The 21,222-nt window shown below is 58.0% G+C and overlaps 1 protein-coding gene across 1 annotated transcript in view; it reads right to left on the bottom strand.

Annotated features, from left to right (window-relative positions):
• The window catches only part of CAMKK1 (calcium/calmodulin dependent protein kinase kinase 1), a 28,600-nt gene extending 12,264 nt beyond the window's left edge, over positions 1 to 16,336 (bottom strand). Inside the window, exons 1-10 of the mRNA XM_075561170.1 lie at positions 16,207 to 16,336; positions 8,103 to 8,502; positions 7,387 to 7,434; positions 6,900 to 6,953; positions 6,258 to 6,309; positions 5,852 to 5,985; positions 5,402 to 5,438; positions 4,602 to 4,623; positions 3,369 to 3,457; positions 827 to 1,026 (exon numbers count right to left, since the gene is read on the bottom strand). Coding sequence (XP_075417285.1) covers positions 827 to 1,026; positions 3,369 to 3,457; positions 4,602 to 4,623; positions 5,402 to 5,438; positions 5,852 to 5,985; positions 6,258 to 6,309; positions 6,900 to 6,953; positions 7,387 to 7,434; positions 8,103 to 8,462 — 996 coding nt within the window. The 5' untranslated portion in view covers positions 8,463 to 8,502; positions 16,207 to 16,336. The remainder of the gene's footprint in view (positions 1 to 826; positions 1,027 to 3,368; positions 3,458 to 4,601; positions 4,624 to 5,401; positions 5,439 to 5,851; positions 5,986 to 6,257; positions 6,310 to 6,899; positions 6,954 to 7,386; positions 7,435 to 8,102; positions 8,503 to 16,206) is intronic.
• Positions 16,337 to 21,222: the final 4,886 nt, after the last annotated feature.

The raw sequence follows: 21,222 nt of genomic DNA, 5'->3' as shown, positions 1-21,222 counted from the left end.
GCCCATGCCCCTGCCAGGGCCCCAAGTCTCTAGGGCTCCCTCCAGGGCTCTTTGGAGCTCTGAAACAATGGCTGGGGCTCCCTCACACCCTGGGTTCTAACGTGCGCTCCTTTTCAATTTTCCCCCTGTGGACCTCCTCTTCTGCCCCCAAGTCATTCTCAAATCCCTGCCTTGCTACTCCTGTCAAAGATGCATCATCTGACTCCCTCATGGAACAGCAGAAGCAAACTGGCAACAGTCTATAAAATAATAAGCCTGCTCTCTGTTAAAAGAATGCCAAAGTCAAGAAAGAACCCCCCACACCCCAAAAAAAGGCCAGAAAGTTCTCCAGATTCAACAGAGTCCAAACTTGCAGGACCTTTAAACTCTGTCCCAAGCCCACCCCATGCGCCTTCCAGCTCTTGCTTGACTCTACGTCCTGTTCAAATCCTCATGTTCTTCAAGGTCCACTGGAAGCCCTGCAGTGTGTATCCAGTCTGGGGGAGCCCCCAACTTCCCCCTAAACACGAGCTCACCTTTCTTATTCACTCGGCGGACAGAGAGCAGAGCTATGTGCCCATCTCTCCCGCAGCCCAGCTCAGAACCCAGCCCGGGCAGTTGGCAGCAGTAAATCTCTACAGGAGAACTGTGGCACCACTTTGCTGGCAAATCAGAGAAAGCCAGACTCAAGGGGTTTGTCAGCTGCTAAGGAAGAATGTGGAGGAGACAGTGTTCCCTTTCAGGCCACAATGGTCCTGGCATCCTTGGGTTAGAACCTGAGTCTCTGCTACAAGTTGCTCAGCCTGCTCCCCTCGAGCCCTCACCCGGCCCAGGCCCTGGCAGCCACCTTTCCACTGAAGCTCTGGCCGGAATCAGAAATGGCCTCAGGGGCCATGAATGCTGGGGTGCCGGCCGTGCTGGACAGCTGAGCATCGTTGCCCTCAAACTGGTTGCTGACCCCGAAATCGGCGATCTTCACGTGCCCGTCGTCCCCCAGGAGCAGGTTGGACGGCTTGATGTCGCGATGGATTATTTTCTGGTAATGCACTGCAGGGAAGAGGCATCTTGAGCACTGGACACTGCGGTCCAGAGCCCACTGCTGCTCAGAGCTTAACGCTGTCCTCACTTGGCTGGGAAAGTCTGCCCTGTCTCAGACTCTGCGGAAGAGCTGAGTTACCCCCAACCCACCCACCTAGTCTCCTGAGGAGCTCAGCAGGACATCTAGAGAGCCCCTGCTCCACAGAGGCCTGGCTGTTGGGAGAACCAGGTTTGGAATCTTCCCAGGACTCCAAGCCTTCTCCACAGCACTGAAGACACCAGTAACTAAGAATGGAGGTCACAGGAGATTAGGGTGGGGGCCTCTTGCCAGGCTACCTCTGCCCCTCACAGACTAAAGAGGGGCTCTCCACATTCATTTACAAGCCCCAAGCCCATAAAAAAAAAAAACAACCCACTTCCACCATCTACGTCAACCCACTTCCACCATCTACGTCAAGCTGGTCAGAGATGTCATACTCCCTGGGCTAAGGGTTGGACCTGAAGGCCAGGGCTTTCAACAGAGGCACGGCCGTGGCTCGATGGACTGGGGACTGATGGGGTTTCAGAGACGGAGGGACTGCTGTGGGGAGCTGAGCTCGCCTGGGGTGTGGGGTTGGCCTTCTCTAGAGCCTGGAACTTGTACTTCCCCCCCAGTTTCAGCACTGCTGGACAGGGATGAGCAGCTCAGACTGAGAGGAAGGTACTGACCCCACCCCATAATCACCCCCTTGTGGAAAGCAGAGAGGGGAAGAGAAGAGGGGAGCAAGGCCAGGTGTAGAGGAATGACAGTGTCATAGAACAACAACAAAACCAACGAGCCTGGTATGTGCCCGGAGCACAGACGGGGTTTCCAACACGCCGATCAGAGCTCAGAGGCGCGGGTCACCATGAGCTGGACCATGGAACGTGGTTTCAATGAACTCAGACCCTCGCCTACGCCCTGGACTCCAGGCTCTCTATCCACTGAACTATCCCTCTCACAAATTTTTATATCCCCTTTCCAAACTCGCAGAATGGACTTGCTAAGGACTTTCTGCAAAGTCCTCCCCTCCATGTGCCTCAATTTCCCCACATGTACAATGAGGGGATCTGAGGATACAGGTGAGGCTCAAGTGAGACCAGCTTGGTTCCTGAGATCACACCTGTCTGCACCTTGTTCTCCTGGGGACATAGTATGCTCTCTCCAACCAGGCTAAGATTCTGGACAGAACCAACTTCCTGCCAGGTCCAGTCCCGGAGATGTCTTGGGTCCTGCCCCTCTTGCAGAGCAGCCAGTCACACCACCTCACATCTCCCCACACTGTTCCCTTCCCTAATCAGGCTGCACCATCTGTCCCTCGGGCTGTAAAATCAGCCACCTCCCTAGCCAGCTGGTCACCTCTCCCACCCCCCCACCCCCACAGCAGCCACCACACAGCTGCCAGACACAGCTTTCTAAGCTCCAAGCCCTCAGGGGCTCACACGGCTGGCAGGCTGATGCCCAGGCCTCTGTGGGGCATTCCCAGCCAGCACAGCATGACCTTCTTCCTTCACTGACCGCCCCCTCCCACCTCCTGCCCACTGGAAGTTCCAACCAGACTGACCTTCCCCCTGACCTCAAGCAGTCCTTGCCCTCCTCCCTGCTGTGCCTGGCCAAGCCATTCTCCTCCTCCTCGTCCTCCTCCAGCACCCTGGTAAAAGATACCTCCCCTGAGTGGGCTTGTCTGTTTGTATGTTCACAGACCTGGAAGGCACCACACTCTATCTGCCTGCGGGTTGACTGTCCCTCCTGGCCCCACCCTGAGACTCAGGCCAGGCTGGCTTCTCTGTCATCGCTGTCCCCTCCTAAGCGCACCCTGAGCGAGCACTGAGGAAAAGCCAAACCGTCGCCATCAAGCTCATGTGGAATCATAGCCACACAGTAGACCAGCGCCCCGGGGTTTTAGACGCGGGCTGCAATCTCTATGGAGGCGGATCAGGGGGGCTTTCTTCCGTCCACAGCAGGGCTGGCTGGGTGTGAGCCACCAAGTTTCGGGTAAGCAGCAGGGGGTGAGCCGTTTGTGCCCCTCAGGAACTGCTTAGCGCCTGGTAGGTGCTCAATCAATGTCGCTGAGCCCACGAATGAATAAACGATTCCAGAAACCGAGGCTAAGCCCATAGCCTCCCTCCTGCGCGCCCTGGAGGAGCCCGGCGCATGCGCAGTGACTCCAGCGAAGCCAGCCACTGTGCCCTTCCCTTCAGGAGCCTCTGGCCCCACCCCCGGGCCGGATGCCCCGCCCCCTCCCTGGGATTGATTGGCAGTCCGTGTGGACTCGCAGAACTAATTGAGCGCGTCCCTTCCCTTGCACCCGCAGGGGCAGCCCCTCACTCACGGTACTCCAGGCCCAAGACGATGTCCCGCAGATACAGCCGAGCTTGCTCCTCGGGGAAGGGCTTGTCGCAGGGCACTTCCATGACAGGTCTATAGGAGGGGGGCGTTTGGCAAAATTCAAGCCGAGTACAGGCGGGAGGACCCTGAGAGATCTCTGGAGCCACGGATGTTCCACAAGCCCCTAGAACCCAAGCAGCTTCTACCGTAAAAGGACGATTTAAAAACGCACACGGATACAACCGTCCTTCGATCCCTATCTTCATTTCTGATGGGCTTGGGTAATTCTCTCTTCTAAGTACTGAATAATCGGAACTGTGACTCCAGATCCGGTGGAAGATCGGGAAGTCTGTTTATGGATTGGCAACTGCTGGCTTTTGGAACAACACAGAACGTACTAGAACGTGTTGCCTGTCATAAGGAGATCGACTAGCTGGTAAAACTGGTTTCCGTGGCAGATAAAGGAAGCAATGTAAAAATTTAATTCCTTATTATGAATGGAGGTCAAAAAGACTTTGAAAGCCCCGGAGTCTCAAGGGATACTCCGCTTTCCTGTCCCCCTGCCCTCTAAAACGATTGGGTTTCAAGAAGGCCCACAAGGCACAAGCTCCAGCCCGCATTACAGACCTCAGCCCTGGGCCCACTACTCCCTGCCCGCTGCCCTGCAAACACCCTGAAAAGGCCAGCGGGGAGGTAAGAGGCCAAGGCTCCCATAGGGTAGCCTTGCTGTGTGACCTTGGCAAGTCACTTACCCTCTCTGACCCTCAACAGCCCAGCGCATACGTGGAAGGGAATGACATCTACCCACCCAGCTCCCGAGCTTGTAAAGATGAAAGAACCCTTTGTGGGGGGAAAAATGCTATTCTTAGAATTCAAGCTATATTAATTGTATATGGTATAAATATCCTATTTCAGATTTTAAAAAACCCTTTGTGATCTGAATACCCATCTCCTCCATTTCCCTTCTCTTGATCTCCACCCAAGGCTTCCTCACTCAGAGCACAATTGTTCCAGAGGTGCCCCCTTGGGGACCCACTGACTCTAGCCTGCCAAGAATTCTCCTTTATGTCTCATTATCCCCAGACCAGAGCCCCACCCACCCACACTCCCACCCCAGCAAGGGCAGAGCCTGAGCCCCTGCTTCCTCCTGGGGCAGTTAACCTAGGACTAGAGACACAGGGAGGGAAAGGAAGGCCCCGGCTCAGACTTGACCTGCCTGATCAGGATGGGAACTCACCCCTTTCTCAGAAGGTCAAACACTGAAAGAAAAGAGAAAGAAACATGGGTAAGGTATGGCCAGGTGGGAGGCACGCTCGAGGGAGACAGGACAGGGGTCCCAGGACATCAGAGGAAGCCGGTGGACTTGCCTCTTCTGATCCTCAGGTGACAGGTGTGGCCCCGTAGCCTGGGCCCCTTTTACAGGCAGGGAAACCGAGGTTCAGAGTAAGGACAGAAGTCTTCCTAAAGGCCTGAGCAGGAAGGCAGGTTGGAGACGGGTGAGAAGATGAAACCCTCAAGCAGGGTTCCCTCTGTCCTGTTCCCTGGGGCCTCTCTGGAGCCCAGCTCTGACCCAGGGGCCAGGACCTTAATTAATAAATAATCACCTTAATGAGCAAGGAAAACAAATGCGCTTTGCCTACGCATATAATGCGTTTACTCCATACTGTTACCGGTGAAAAATGGAGGCACAGAGTGAGCAGACCAGGTCTGGAAAGCCACATTACATGGCCCATTTTCTGTACAGGATTCTCCCCGTGCACCGGAGCCCAGGTCTGACCCACCCTCTCTCTGATCAATGCCCCCACCTGACAGAAGGTGGGACTTGGGAAATCCTGTGGAATCGAACTGGCTCTCTGATCCTGACTTGGGCAGGGCCAGGCAGGAGAATGCAGGGCTCGGGTGGTGGGTGGTGTGTGTGTCTGTGTTTTATATCTGTCTCCTGGAAGGCTGTGTGTTCACCCCGCCCACTTAGAGATCAAGTGTGTCCTGGGAAGCCCCGGACACTGCGCTGTTGGGGGAAGGGGCTGGGCCACTCACCCAAATAGAGATTATCTTCTGCTGGGTCATCCAGGACCTGGTCAGAGAGGAGCAGACATGGGGGTGGGGATCGAGGAGGGGGGGGTAATGGGAGGGGATCTCTGCCAGCCCCGAAACCTCTCAGATGCACCTGCAGCCACCCTGGACAGTGAACACGAACTGCCCCGGCACCAGACAGATGGGACTTCAGAAAGCATGGACTGCCCTCATGGGTGCTTCCTTCCTGCTTCTGGGGGAGCCCCTGGTCCCCAGTGAGTCCTTAAGAACTTCCCTGCAGCCTCTACTCTCAGTCCGGCCCTGTCCTTGTAGGCCTCACCCACAACTGCTCCCTGAGCAGGATCCCTGGTCTGTGCCGAGCACCCCGCCCCACAGAGGACTCCAGCTGCCACCCAAGGCACTCACTCCCACAGAAGGAGGCGCTGGCTCCCACCCATTCAGCAGTCCGCCTACCTCAATCAGCTTGACCACATTCACGTGGTCCAGCTTCTTCAGAATGGCAATCTCCTGGTACACCCGCTCCAGGGGCAGCAGCTGCTTGGCCGGGCCCCCCGGGGCAGCCTGGGACCCTCTCGGGGGAGGGCGACCTGTGACCAGGACCCGGAGTCAAGCCACTGTTCCAGGAGGCCAGGCCTCGCCGTGGTCCTGCAACCTGCCTCGAGCAAGAATCTTATCCTTAACCCCCAACCACGAACATTCCCACTACCAGGCCTTTGCCATGTTGCCCCCCTCAGCCCCCAGTCCTAACAAACACCGCGCTGGGACCTAGGCTGCCTCTTGCTTCGGCCCTCTCTCCCCTCCCCCAGGGCTAGGCGTGCCCAAGGACTGCGCTGGGTCGATAGAGTAGGCAGAGACATACGTGGAAAGCCGTATTGCTTCAGTAACTTCTTTTTGGACAGCACTTTCATTGCCTGAGGAGGGACAGAAATGAATGTCATCTCTGTGCAGCCTCCTGGGACTAGACCAGGCCGGCTACATGATGATGAGCCAGATGTGTACTGCTGGCCACCGGCTCGATTCAGACTCACAGTGACCCGATAGCGGGTTTCCAAGGCTGTAAATCTTTGCAGAAGCAGCGAGCCTCAGCTTTCCCCTCTGGTGCCACTGGTAGCTTTAAACTCCCAACCTTGTGGTTGCAGCCAACACTTACCCCTAGCACCAGCAGGGCCCCTGGAACCTAGCCTGGGTATGCAGTTCACTGGGGTAACAAACACCCACCTGAGGCCAGGCCTCCCTCTAATCCCCCTACAAGCCTTTCCGGAGCTTTCCCCACAGAGAACGCCAGCCGCTGCTAACCCACTGCCACACCCCACCCCTGTCACCCAAGGGATCTTTGCATGCCCCTAAGGACAGGGAGCTCACTCCCATCGGAAGAAGCCCTGTCCTCTGCTTCCCAGCATGTGTTTTTCCCCCGCAGCACAATTTTGCCCCCACCCTCAGCCCCCAGCTTCCAGGGCCTGGCTGGGCAGCATCTCCCTCCCAGGCCCGGGATCGCACTCACATAGTGTCTGTCTTCACTCTCGTTGTAGGCCAGCCTTACCACGCCATAGGCACCCTGCAGACAGGTACACATCAGCCCTGCCCGTACAAGACAACCTCCCCTGAACAGCTCCAGCCCGCCACCCCCACCACCCATCCCCATCCAAACCATTAGCTGGTTCAAGGGCATATGTTTCTGACAGATGGGGGTGGGAGTGGAGGGTATGGAGGAGGATTGCTGCCCCTGCCTGGCTTGATGCAGATCCGCATCTCCCCCACCTCTCCTGCCTCCCATCAAGAGCCGGGGGCATCAGAAGTCAAGAGGCATCCTCTCCCCCACCACAGGGACTTCCAACAGGGAACAAAATTGTTGTCCTACCTCACATTCCCAGCCAGCCCGAGAAAGAAAGGATATTACAAAGCAGAGGCCCTGGCAGGCTGCGTGCGCACACACACACACACACACACACCGACCCCCATGAAGCTCCCCTGGCCTACCCCAGTCCTACCTTGCCAATCTCACTCTGCAACTTGTACTGATTCAGCTGCACACAATCCTGGGAGGAAAAAGAGGGCAGCATCAGGTGCAGCTTGATCTAGGAACGTGTGGCAAGCCCAATCCTAGACCCTCGTTCCCAGACCTCATCAGCCTTTCGAGTGTGGAGGGGGAAAGCTGGCGGTGCCTAGGCGCCTACCTACATGGGATGAGAAGCCTTGGATCATGTTTGAAAACATGAATAGCGAGCATAGCCATGCCTGTTCATCAACAGCCCCCTCCAAAATGAAGTGCTGAGAAAAATGGCCTTGAACCTGGCCCCAGTATCTGCAGGAGCAGCTGAGTGGGAAGGTTGGGGCTACATGGCCTGGATGGTGAGGAGAGTCCAAGGACAGGAGCCAGGAGCCTCAGAGACCCGACAGGGCAGAGCTGAGTCGCTCCTGTGGGAGTCCAGAGTCTCACTGTTCTCTCGGGCCCTCCCTCAGAGCGGCTGGTGGTTTCAAACTGCCGATCTTGCTGCTAGCAGCCCCAGGTGTGACCCTCCTAAGCCCCGAGGGTGCCCCATGGGACAAGAGAGGGGCTCGTGTCCCAGGCCTGGGTGAGGATGGGAATGGGAGGAGTTAGCTGCCCTGGGGCTGGGGGTGTGCAAACCAAGGCTACATAGCTCTGTGGCAGGGATGTGGCACTGAGGCCAGCTGAGGGGCAACCCCTTCACTCTGGCCCACCAACCTCTGCATCCGAGATGGCCACATGGTGGGACTCGATGGTGGGCCTCCGCCAGGCCCGTGGGGAGATGTGGCTGGAGGGCCCTGTGGCGTAAGGCCCAGCCTGGGCTTCGAGGCAGCGTCCCGTTGGCCGCTCTTGCAGTGAGAGCTTCCGAGCAGAGAGGCTGGGCCGAGCTGGAGGGGGTCTTGAATGCGCACTGGGGATCACAGAGGCAGCCCTGGCCCGTGGTGGAGGGTCCACCCCGTTCCTGGCCGGCTCAGGACCACCTGCCACCTCCTCCAAGTGGGCCATGTCGAGAGCGGCCACCCGGTCCACCAGATCTGCCCGAGGGTCCTGGCAGCACACGGCTGGGCCCGGCTCCATGGCTCCAGCAGAGCGTCCACTGCATGGGCTGGTTCGAAAGCTGAGAAGGAAGGCAGAGAAGGTTTTGCACTTGGATGCCAGGCTGGGCACGAGGCCAAGAGACCAGAGTCCAGCCCCCCCTTGCCTGTTGCCACAAGCATAGGGACCACCTCCAGGCCTTTGCCTGAATGCCAACATCCAACTTTTTTGTCTAGGACTGCTATCCCAGAACCACTGCAAGTGGGTGGCTCGCACAAGTTGCAAGCAATCGTCAGCACTCATGGTTTGCGAGGCTACAAGTCTGAATTCAGAGCGGAGGGTCAAGGAAAAGGCCTTTTCTTCTCCTTCGTCTCTGGGGAGCATTCCTGTCGCTTCCGTTTCTGCTTCCTGGATCCTTGGAGATCCCCACGTGTCTTGGCATCTATCTTACCCGCTCTTACTCTCTATCCTCATTAGTTTATTCTCTTTCTATCTCTGAGGAGCTTAACTCAGGATACACCCTCCCGGCACTAAGCCTGCTTCTTCGCCAGAAGACAGAGAAGCTATTCCCAAATGGGGTTATAACTAGACCGAGAGGTGTGGGTCACAGCACATCACATCACTTGGCAGTGGGGGATACATAACTCAATCCACAACACAGACTCAGATCTGTTTCCTACTAACTGAAGAAATTCTAGGAGCAGCAGGCCCTGCGGCAGGCCAGCCCTCGGGACTCAGTGTCCCCACCTAGAAAACCGGCACCAGTAGTTCTACCTTACTGGCATTAGCGTTACTGGGAAGCTGGGAAAATCCCCAACTTCGAGTCAGGACAGACAGAAACAAGCAAAGATTGGAGGCCCGGCAGCACGGAGAGGGACAAAGTCCAGGGTCAACTCAGGCCCTTGCCCGACACCCAGCACAGTGACTCACCATTCCCACCCCTGGATCCCAATGCTGTTCCGAGGAAGCTGGGCTGAGTACAGGCATGGCGAGGTCTCCCTGATGCTCCAGCCCCACTCTACCCTCTCACCTCCTCCAGGGAGGCCTCCCTGATACTTCTGCCTCCCTCCCACTCTCACCTCCTCCAGGGAGGCCTCCCAGATGCCCCAGCCTCTCTCACACCCTCTCACCTCCCTCAGGGAAATCTTTTCCAGGGCCATAAGGTGGCCTGGAACAGTCAGTTAGGGGAGAAGGTTGGTGCTTCAGTGGCTGTCGAGTGAGACTTCATGCTGACCCTATGGGCTCAGACTGGGATCCCTCCAGCCCCACCCTACCCTTACCCAGTCCCTGCAGCAGCCTGAGCCTCACACCTGGCCCAGGCCAAGGGCTGACCTCAGGCCTCAGCCTCAGCCTCAGCCCTGACCCCGAGTTAAATCCTGGCCCTAGGATAACGCCGTCCCCCGCACCCCTCCCACCGCCCCACCAACTCAGGTTGAGACCGCCACCTCCTCCCCAAGCCAGGCATCGGTCCCTTCAGCCTGATGACCCTCCCCCACTCTGGGTCAGGCTGGACAGTGTCTCAGAAAAAGGAAGCCAGTGCAGATCCTGTCCCTCTGCCCTTCCTGTCTGGTGGGAACTTCCTCTGTCCCCACACTGTGACTCTGAGAACGTGGGTCTCAGGCCTAGGCCCCAGCCCTCGCCACTCCCTCCCCCGAGCCACTTGGACAGGTGTCAGGAGGTAGGGCTGGCTGATCTGCCTGTCAAACCATGGTGGGACCCTGGGCAAGCTCCTTCCTGATGCTAAGCTTCAGTCTCGCCATCTGTCCTGCTGACACAGACGCTCCCTGGAATCCCCGAGGGGGGCTACGTGTGAGGGTATGGTCCTGGTCCTCTGTGTCTGGTGCAGTGCTGGGCCAAGGAAGCCTGATCCTGACATGCAGAAAGGAAGGAGGGAGGGTCAGACTGGCAAGAGGAGAAGAAATGAGACTGGACATGGAGAAGTGAGGGAGTCTCAGTGGAAGCATCAGGGAGGTGGGAAAGGGTGTGAGTATCCTGGGGCTCAGAGGACTACAGCAGAGAGTCCTCCAAGCCTCCTCTCCTTCCCACAGGTGGCTCAGCAGCGCCCTCCCCATCATCACTCCTCAGACCTCAGGTCTGGCTGGTCTCTTTCTCCCAGGCCCACCACCTTAGGGAAGGCTTCTTCAACATTTTCCACCCCAAACTCATTTTTGCTGTGGCATTTGCAATATGGGCCGTAGCTGCCAGGGACACCACGGCGCATTCGACATTTGGTTCTGAACTAATTGTTGGTGGGGGCACTTCCAGAAGCTTCGGGGTTGTTGCCATGTTTTGCAGGATTCCCACACTCAGGTGACCTAACATCATCTGGGGTCTCGAGCCATGGTGTGAAGCGTTTAAGGATTAGAACCAAATGGATTCTCACTCCATATCTCGACCCCACTAGACATGGGAACTTGGGGCAACAAATGAACCGCATGCCACCTGGTCCTACGCTGTCCCCTACCGTTGCCAGCCCCTTTGCCCCCTGCCTGGCCCAGACCACTCTGAATGGTAGGGTTTTGGTTGGCTGATTATAGGAAATAGATTGACAGGCCTTTCTTCCTGGCCTGTCTTTGCCTGAAATCTCCACGGAAATCTATTCAGTCTGGCAACCACGTGCAGCCTCCACAGACAGTGCAGTGATGCTGTGCCGCGAGAGCAGGGGCCCAGGTCTTGGGCTCAGGTAGGTAAGAATTCTGCTACTGACCCACCACTGTCCTTGGGTACATAGCAGGAGTCCTCCCTGCTCCCAGAATGAATGGATGGTTGCCACAGTAACCCCATCCCCGCCTGATGGGAGAGCAGGCTCAAAAACGAGAATCCCAGCAAGCAAGCCTCCAGCCCCACGCCAAGTTAGGGAATGACCTTTAGGTCCAAAGTTCCTGCCCTTGGACTTCAGGCCCCAGTAGGCTGGGGCTGCGGGACAAGGAGCCACCCCTGGCAGAGGTGGCAGGCTAGTTTGTCCCATGAAATCTGCATGTGATTTTCCTAAGGTTGGCCTCACAGCAAGAAGCCCCGGCTACCTTCCTTTATCTCTCTTCCCCCAGTGGGGAAACTTACAGCCAGCAAGGGCAGAGCCTTCCTACTCCAGTCTGGGGCCCTGCTACCCAGGCTCTCAGCTGGGCGGCTCCGCCCCTTCCGGCAACACCTGGAGCAGATGGGATGGAGGGCACAGAAGGTGCCGGTGGGATGTGCACCTGGGAGATGTCTGCAGCCAGACGCCTCCGAGGCAGCGCCTGGAGTGGTCCTTATGTGAAGAGCGAGGCTGATTGTGGCCCTCACCCACTGGGCGCGTGTCAGGAGTGGACGCTCGCAATAAGGCTCAGGACAGACCTGCCGCGAAGGAGGCGCGCTCAAAGTGAGTTGTTGTGCTGGCGCTCTGTGATCGCCTGGGACACTTCGCCCAGATGGATGCGCGGGCGGCGGGCAGGAGGAGAGACGGAGGGTGGGAGGGAGGCGGCGGCGGCGAGGGCTGACGTCAGGTCCTCCCGGGGCCGCTCGCCCGCCCGCCCGCCTGGATCAAATTCAGGTGACTAAGCAGTTGGTGCGGCGGCGGCGCGGCAGCGGGTGAAGGCGGTGCCCTGGGAGGCCAGAGATTCCTGCTGGACGTCCAGGCAACAGGGCCTGGCTGTGTGTTGTGAGGGCGTGGGCCTGGGGTGCGGGCGGTGAGGGTCTCTCCGAGGGGGTCTGTATGAAGTGGTGGTCCCTCCCAGATCAACAGGGGAATGAGATCCTGTCCGTGTCACCTGTGTGAGTGTCTGAGCATGTTTATGAGCCCTTGTGGGCATGCACATCCTAGAAGGGGCACGAGGGAAGCTGGGGCCTGCACCCCCTGGAGGTCAGGGAGATCTACCCCCAGGCCACGGCTGAACTTCTTAGACCTGCCTATCAGCCTTGGACTGCCCACTGAGGAGGGAAGGAAGGGCTGTGTGTCCTAGAGAGGGCCTAGCCCTCTCTGGGGACTCACCCAAGGGGTCTCTCAAGCTGCCATCTACACACAACCCACCCACAAGCTGAAAACTTCCGGTGATGCTTTGTAGAAATCAACTCAGCAGGTCACTAGGAGCCACCTGGATGAATGGAAAAATAGACCCAAAGCTGGCACTTCTATTGGTCCCATGGGGGACCTACAAGGACCCAGACAAAGTCTGCCGGAGTTGGAAATGGTTTTCGTCCCAGACTCAAGCCGGCCCTTGTTTGGGAGAGCTACCCCAACCTGCCTTCCTGGGCTGGGGTGTGTCCCCACAGGTGACTCATCAACTGACCACCATCCCATGCGACTCCCCAGGGAGTCCCTCTGGTGGACAGAGAAGCAGTTTGGGCCTGAGCGATGTGGCGCTGGGATGTGTCTGCAGCTAGCCTTGGAGGCAGCCTTGCTGTACAGACTAGAACCCCTGATCTGCTTTCTCTCTTGGGCCCAGGCCACCTCCACCTCCACCCAGGAGATGCTCCTGCCCCAGCTTCTCTCCCAGGCTGTGTCTGGCCACTTCACATGGCTCTGGAGCTCCAAGTGTCAGGTGCCTGGCCTGGTCTCTTTTCAGGACATGCCCCATCTCCCTGGGTCTCTCAGGGGAGACCCCAAGCAGGACGGAGCAGGCAGACCCCTTTTCCAACAGCAGTGCCTGGAATGAGGAGTCCAGGCAGCGGCCAGACCTTCCTCCATGTCCCAGGAGGCTGCCAGGGCCAAGCCAAGGCAGGGACCACCCGCAGTCCAGGCAGAGAGGGCAAGCGATCCAGACTGGTGAGGACTGGGCAGCAAGGACAGCCACAAGGAGGTGGGATGGCCACCCAGGCCAGACACAGACGGTGGCCTTGGCCTCCCTTGGGCTGCCTCACAGCCGTGTTTATGCTCCTGACAGAAGCGTCTGGACAGCCTGGCAACGGATGCCCTCCGCAGCTTCCCGCCCCCGCTGGGATGACTCAGTCTCCTTGAGGGAGGCCCGGTGCCCAGTGCCAAGTCATGCATGAGGATGCCTGCTGTGAGGACGCCCCCTGAACATCCCCAGGGAGCCCCCAAGCACCAAGGTGGGCTCTGTGCCTGGGTCTGACTCAGCCCGGCCATGAATAGGCAGCTTGTTGGTGCCTGTGTGAGGTGCCTGAGCTGCGATGCGTCTGCCTCTAGAAACTGCCTGGATGTAATAACAGAGCCCTTACTTTACGCTCCAGCTGACTCTCCAGCCAGCTGCAGGTGTCCCTGGGCAGCTCAAACCCCAAAGGGCCCCAGTTCACCTGGCACTCCAGTGATTCTTCCTCCCTCCTTCCAAGCACACACATGGGTACCACCATCCTCCCAGATGGCACCTTCATCTTGCACTTAGTAACCCTCATCTCCTTCCTCTCCGCCCTTGCACCCTCATCTTGCACTTAGTCCCCACTCTGGCCACACCACCCTGCTGCTCAAAGCTTCCACTGAATCCTGCAGACTGTGTCCTGCTGCCAGGCCTTTCTAGAACGGATGCTTCCTGTCCTGCCTGAGGGCAGCTCAGCATCACCTCCTCTGGAGGCCCTCCCTGACATCCCACTCCTGGGGGGAGGTCACCCAGTTGAACCCCTTGAAAAGTCCAGATTCTAACCTTCTCCACTGCTCCCCTCCAAGCAGCTCTCCCTGCCTACAGGCTAACACTTATACTCCCAGGCCACCCTCACACCAGTTGCTAGAGGAATTGTTCCTAACATGCAAAATAAGGCCACAGTTCTCCCAGACCTGGTCTTCCAGGAACTAGGCATTGGAGTGGGGAGGGGTGGGTGGGAATGGGGGCTGCGGAGCAAGAGACCGGAGGCTCCTGGCATGCAAATCTTGACAATAAATAAATATGTGGCAGGTTCTGGTGGTTAGTGGTTATGCATAAGGCTGCTAATCACAAGGTCCTAAGTTCAAAGCCACTAGCCACTCCATGGGAGAAAGACAGGGCTTTCTTCTTCCGTACAGGGTTACAGTCTCAGAAACCCACAGAGGCGGTTCTACCCTGCCTTCAGCGGTTGCAATGAGTTGGAATCTAGTGGATAGCAGTGAGTTTGTTTTTTTGGTTTGGTGTAAGTGCCAGGAGCTAAAGCAGTGACTCAAAGTGACCAATGCCTGCCGTCAGATGTCCTAATTTCTGGTGGGGACATGAAAGCCGGAATAAACACATGATGTGTCAAGTGGCACATGCTAAAAAGAAACACACGGCTGTGTATTAGCGATCAAGAGCAAGGTGCTGGGGATCTACTTATACACTGGTCACCAGGGAAGGCCTTTCTGAAGTGAAATTCGAGCAGGAACTGTCGGAGCTGAGGGCATCTGGAGCCTCTCAGGCAGAGGACCCAGAATGTGCATAGGCCCTGAGGTGGGGCGGTGCTTGCTCAGCTTCAGGAACAGCAAGGAGGTGATCATGGCTGGAGTGGGGTGCCCTATGTGGGTGAGTTGACTACCCAGAGAAGGCCCTGTCATCTAAGCTCATTCTTGCCTACTGAGTAGGATTTCAGCAGGGACAGGGGCGGTGAAGTTCACACTGTTTTCCAATGAGGGGTTTTCGGGTAGGGACACAGGGCTTGCCCCTCAGGGCTAAAGAGGATCTTTATAGGTAGAGCCAACGAGTACCAGTCACCTGAGACTCATGGTGGCCCCAGGAGTGGCACTGTGCCCGCGGTGAGCTTTCAATGCTGATTTTTCAGAAGTAGATCACCAGGCCTTTCTTCCAACACACCTCTAGATGGACCTGAACCTCCAACCTTTGCACCTCCCAGAGACTCCTAGATGGAGGCCTGGAAAGTCAGAGGCAGGTTTCGAGCAGGACAGTGATTCAGGAAGATCTGGTCTGGAGATACCAGATGGGAGACCCAGAGGGAGACATAGGGTCCTGTGTGTGGGCCTGGGATACAGCCTGGTCCCCACTGGGCTCTCCACCTCTAGGTGTTGAGTGAAGAAGTGAATGAACAGAGGGGAGGTGGGCGCACCATCCCAGGAATTCCCAAGGACACTGAGGTATGCTCCTTCCACACTCCGGAGACCCCCCTCGGCGTTGGTGCACTTCCTGTCTGCACCCACCCACCGAGGCGCAGTCCTGGGACCTCACCCCACCCCTAACCTTCTCTGCCCACTCCTGTACTCTTCAAAACACGCTGGCCAGCGCACGCCGACGTCCGCGTGACCGGCCCTCACACACCACTCCACCCTGTAATACACCCCCTCACACACACAGGCACACTCCTGTGTCCACGTGACACAGGCACACCCGCCTCCAAACACCACACACAGGTCCCCCCCCCCCCCGCACGTGTGCCTCCTCGGAGCCCCAGAAGCCGCAGCGCCCGCCTCCGCCGCCCCCTCTCCGCCCGGGGAAGGGACGACTGCGCAGCTAAAGCCCCGTGCCGCAGCTCTCCCATTCATCCTCCGGCCCCTCGCCTCTTCCCACCCCCAGATCCCCCAGGGGAGAGCCGTGGGAGGAGCGCTGCGCGGAGGTCCACACGTGGGTGCACCCATCGGGCCCACCCCGCAGAAACCCAGCCTCCCACCCAGAGCCGGGGCGGGGGTGTCCGCCCCGTGTGCGCGCACTCCCGCACACAGGAGCCGTGGAAGGGACGCGGGTGGCGGGGCGCCTCCGGGTGCCCAGTCAATTGCGGGCGGGCGCCCGGTAGCCCCAGTCCGGCAGACATAAGGGGGAGGGTACCGGCACCGGCAGGTCCCGGGCTGCCCTCCTCGATGCGGCCCTGCACACCATCCCTCTCCCCTGCAGGCTCGGAGCGGAGGTCCAGGCGATCGTGCCTTCCCGCTCCCACCCCAGATCCCATCCCCGCCGACCCCTACCTCGGCGCCGGGTGACAGTCTCCGTGGGCTGGCCGGCGCCCGGGCTCGCTCCCGCGGCGCGCGCCCCGCCCCGCCCGCCCGTCCGCCCGCCGAGCCGCCGCCGGGATCGCCGCGCACCGACCTGAGACACGGCGGCTCGCGGCAGCGCTGGCTCCCTCGGCAGCAGCCGCGCCCGGCCGCTGCTCATTGGTCTGGCTGCGCAGCCCCGCCAGCGCCGCCTAATCAGAGCCCTGGGCTCCCGCCCCGCCTCCTGAGGGAGGGGAGGGGCGGCGCAGGCGAGGGAGGGGCCCCTCCCGCTGCGGCGGGGCTGGGCCCCGTCACGCCCCCGGCGCCTCGGTGCTGGCTGCCCTGAGCATCCCCCACGCACACACTCCAAAAACCTCCAGGTCATTGCCTGGACCCCTGGGTGTGACCTGAGGGCCACAGATGCTTACCATCACCGGCCCCCCCAAATCCTCCTCCTTCTTGCAGCCTGGCCTGTCCGGGCAAGAGCGCCACCCCTCCTCAAGGGGTGAGGCTCGGTGCGTGCTAGGGGAGGGGCGAGGTAAGATGGGCGAGGTGAGAGGGTTGAAGCCTGGCCTAGACAGAGGGAGAAAGGCCTGGAATGGCAGGCTCAGGGGCAGGGCCTCCCGGAGGAGTGTAGCCAAGAATACTGACTATCGCCGCCGATTTCATGTCTGGGAAGGAGCTGCGAGAGCAGGCAGCGGGAATTGGCGAAGTGTCGCAGAGGGAATGAAGGGGACCTTCTCGTGGTGGCTGTTCTTAGGGGCTCTGCGACCCCTCCCCAGCATCCCGTGGCCAACTCATCAACTACTCATTTAATTCTGCTAAGCTCTCCACTTGTGGATCCTTCCGGCACCTCAGCCCTGCCCCCAACCCCACCTGCCACTTCACTCCCCACAAACCTGGCCTCCTGTGTCCCAACCGAGGGAGACCCATAGTCCTACCCAAGCAGTTGATGATAAAACCCTGCCCGTAACCAAACAACCCAACCAAATGCTACCTAGTCAATTCGCATTCATAACAAGCCTATAGGAGGGAACAAAACTCCTCCCTAGGGTTTCTGAGACTGTAAATCTTTATAAGAAAAGGACAGTCTCATCTTTCTCCCATGGAGCAGCTGGTGGGTTTGAACTGCCGACCTTGAGGTTAGCAGCCCACTGCCAAACCCACAGTGCCACCTGGAGTCCTCAGCCCTGCTCATTCTGCTTCTCAAAAATCCACTCTGTCCACCACTTCCCTAGCTCAGGCCACACTCACCTGGCACCTGCTGCCTCACTAACCTCCCTACCTCCAATCTTATTCTCTGGTAGCCTTTTCCATCTGGCAACCAGCGTAATCTTCCAGAAACACAAGTCCAACACGTGTTTTGAAATATTTTAGGGCTTCCTACTATCCTTAAATTTGGTTCAATAAAGTCAACCTATCTCTCTTTCAGGACTTTATTTAGTGCCACTCCTGGCAGGCACCATTTCTCTATTACCTCCCCCATGGTCCGCCCTAGGTTAGCTGTCCCTCCTAGGGCCTTCATGTACCTAGCATATATGCTTACCTCTTTCCCTCTGGACTGGGAGCTCTTTGAGGACAGGGACTATGTCCGATGTATCCAGTACACAGCCTGACCTGACACATCATAGGTGTTTGTTGAATGAGTAGCTAATTGGGTATGAATGTGGGAAGACTGGATCTGAGGGGCTGGAGTTCAGAAAAGAGGGCTGGGCTGGGAGGACAGTTGGGGAATGGTCAGAAGGAACTGAAAGGAGAATCATGGGAAGATGGCAGTCACCCTGAGCAAGACAGAGTCCTGAGACACATTTAAGGGGGAAAGAATCCTGCACTGGGTTAGGCTAGGCTAGCGGAAACCCCTAGGAGCTCTAGTCCATAGCCTATGATCTTGAGGTTGCCCTTCGACACACTGCTCTACCAACCTCTTTGTGCCTTCACAGCTTAGGATGGCAGCTAGATCTCCAGCCAGCACATACATGCCCCCAGGCAGTGGGAGGGAGCTGAAAAACTAACCAAACCCACTGCCATGTAGCCAATGAGTGACTCTCTGACTCATAGTGACCCCATAGGATAGGGTAGAACTGGATTTCCGAGACTGGAACTCAAGACGGAAAGCCTCATTTTGCTCCCGAGGAGCAACTGGTGATTTCGAACTGCCGGCCTTGTGTTTTCAGCCCAACATGTAACCCACCACACCTCCAGGGCTCAGAGAGCCTTTGCCAGCTCTTTCCGTAGGGAAATTCCCAGGTAGCCTTTGATACAGCCCAGTGGTTAGAACTTAGTCACACGGGCAGACTCTGCTTTAAGAGTCTAGGAAGTGCAGGTTTCATTCTAGGGAGCCACGTGCCAGCAACCGGGGGTGGAAATGGGGTGGGGAATGGGGGGTAGAATAGCTAGCTGGGGCCACTAGCTGACTCCACCATTGATGTGGTGGCTAGATTGCAGGAGGGCCATGAGCCAGGCTCCATCTTGTGCCATCGTGTGTAGATACTTCATCTCACCCCAATTCAAGTAGAGGCTGTGTTTTATCCCTGACTCACAGCAGAGGCTGGGAGGGCTAAGTAACTTGCCCAAGGACACCCGGTGAGGTGCCATTGAAACCTGTCTTTGCTCTGCACTTCAGACCCACTGGGAAATTGGGAGAGGGTGAGTCCTCGGAGCTGCCGGAAGGAAATCTTTCCGTAGGGAGGACTTGGTCAATAGATACTGGCGGGCCAGGCTGATGTCCTTGGCAAGGGACATCCTGAAGAAGGAGGCTGAGGCGCTGAGGTCATTGGCAGAGGGGAGTGTAGACTGGTCTTTCTGGAAGAGTGACTGTGAACCCAAGGGAGCTGGGCCAGCTCCCGGGCAGCAGGGAAGGAGAGAACAAAAGGAGGCGGGATACCCAGTGGGAGGGTGAAGAGGTCTCTGGCCTGGGTCCCCAGGGGTTACAGAGGAGGAAACTTCTACTCATTCTGTAGGGGCTGGGGGTGGGGGGTACGCACAGGTGAACTTGGAGAAGAGGGAAGGAGGCCAAAAGGGGAGTTCCCAGTCCCAAAATCTGAGTGAAGTTCTTGGTTGAAAAGCAGGTCAGACAGCCAAGGGCCCGCTGGGGAGGGCAGTGGCTCCCATATTGGACCCTCGTTAGCTTCATTAAAAAGAAATCACAGAGAAAGAACGCAGCTCCTCTGTGGCTACGCTGCGTTGGAAGCGCTCACATGTGGCTACACCCACAGCCAAGTCCATCACCCTTGGGTCCTTTGTACTCATCATGACCCGGTGTGTCGCAGAGCAGGCCTGCTCCATGTGGTTTGCTTGTGGGGGAATGGAGGTGGGGGAGCGAGGGACAGGAGATGGATGGAGGAGGGGGAGTGAGGGACAGGAGATGGTGGTGTGGGGACCAGGCCTTTCCCCCATGGTGCCTCCGACCTGTAGGTTAGTGGTCGGGCAGAAACTCAGGGACCTACCACAGGTGGCCAAACCAAATTCACTTCCACGGAGTCTATTGGTGCTCGTCGTGACTCTATAGGAACAAGGTAGAACTGCCCCTGTGGGGTTCTGAGACTGTCACTCTTTAGGGGAGGACAAAGCCCCATCTTTCTTCTGCGGAGCGGCTAGTGGTTTCAACTTGCTGACCTTGAGGTATGCAGCCCAATGCATATCCCATGACGCTACCAGGGCTCCTCCCCTATGCAGCCATGGGAGAGCATCTTGGGGGGTACAGACAGAAACGTTCCCATCTCTGCAGAAAGTGCTGTTGGGTAGCTCTGGTCTAGCCAGAGTATGGGACGATGGGGTGTCCAGAGCTGACAGGGCTGGGGCTGCTTACAACTGGAGGCCATGTCCCCAGCAGGGCCTCTGAAGAAACTTTCCACCATATCTCCAATTAGGACCTCCTCCGCTCTAGGGGGGTTATCTCCAGAGTCCCTCCCGGGACAGCCAGCTCCTTTCTCCTCTCAGCCTTCATGAGGCCACTCTTGGGCTTCTCAGCTGGTCCCCACACCAGGCCCCCCAGAACCGTGGGAGGATGGGGAAGAGGAACGCCAATACTCAGGACTGTGCTGGGCAGAGGCGAGCTGACCCTCAGCCCTGACCTCACTGGGCTCAGCACATAAGCACAAGCTCACGGAAGAGCCGGCGGGACCTCAGAGCTAGCTCGGCTCAGGCTCCCACTTCCCAGATGGGGACACCGAGGTTCATAGAGCCGGAAGGAAGTACAGAAGGCAGAGGTTGGTCGTCACTCCTTTTATTGTACTCTGTCCATCTTGCCCCAAGACCGTGTTCTCAGACACAGGCGGCCAGGCCTTGGAGCTGGGGCTGGGCCCACAGGCAGGGAGCCCAGATCCAACCGAGGGTCCCACCCGGACCCGAGGTAGCTGAGTAAGGATTCTTGACCCGAAGAAGGGATTGTCCTGGCCAGACACCTGTGGGGAGGAGCATGCCTGTGCGGGGTTGGGGGGGTGTCCCATGACATGGGGGTGTAGGTGTGTAGAGGGCTAAGCTGCTCAAACTTAGGGTAGCAGCAGAGGTGTGTGCATTGGGCGGGTGTGTACGTGGGAGTGTGTACAGAAGACATCGTGTGGCACATGTACAAGCCACATAGATGCGGAAGGTGTCCAAGACCCTGTCCAGTGCCCCCACCTGCCACATGGCAGTCCCAGGCCTAAGTCTGACACTTTGGTCTGGGACTTAGAGTCAGAAAGTTCTAGAGCAGTGGTTCTTAAGCTCAGGTTTCAAAAAGGAGGGAGCCAGGCATGAGCCCAGCACTCAAGATCTCGGGTTCAGGAGGCCTGGAGGGGCCCAGGCGTCTGCGCTGTGTCCTAGTTCCTCGGGGAGATGGGAGGCCGGGGAGAAGTGGGACACAGCAGGGCTATGCGATAGACCTTCCTGCGATGATGACGAGGTTCCGTGACGTCAGTGTGGCAGCCACAGGGCATCTTCGTGTGATGCCCTTTTAGTTCGTGGAAGTTTCCATTGTCGCCTCTGGCTAGTAGCTGCCACACTAGAGAGCACAGACGCAGCCCCTGAGGA

The sequence above is a fragment of the Tenrec ecaudatus genome, chromosome 10 (genome assembly GCF_050624435.1).
Source record: "Tenrec ecaudatus isolate mTenEca1 chromosome 10, mTenEca1.hap1, whole genome shotgun sequence".
NCBI classification, from domain to species: Eukaryota; Metazoa; Chordata; class Mammalia; order Afrosoricida; family Tenrecidae; genus Tenrec; species Tenrec ecaudatus.
Note: the sequence above shows the minus strand (reverse complement) of the source record. Positions and strands in the feature narration are given on the sequence as shown.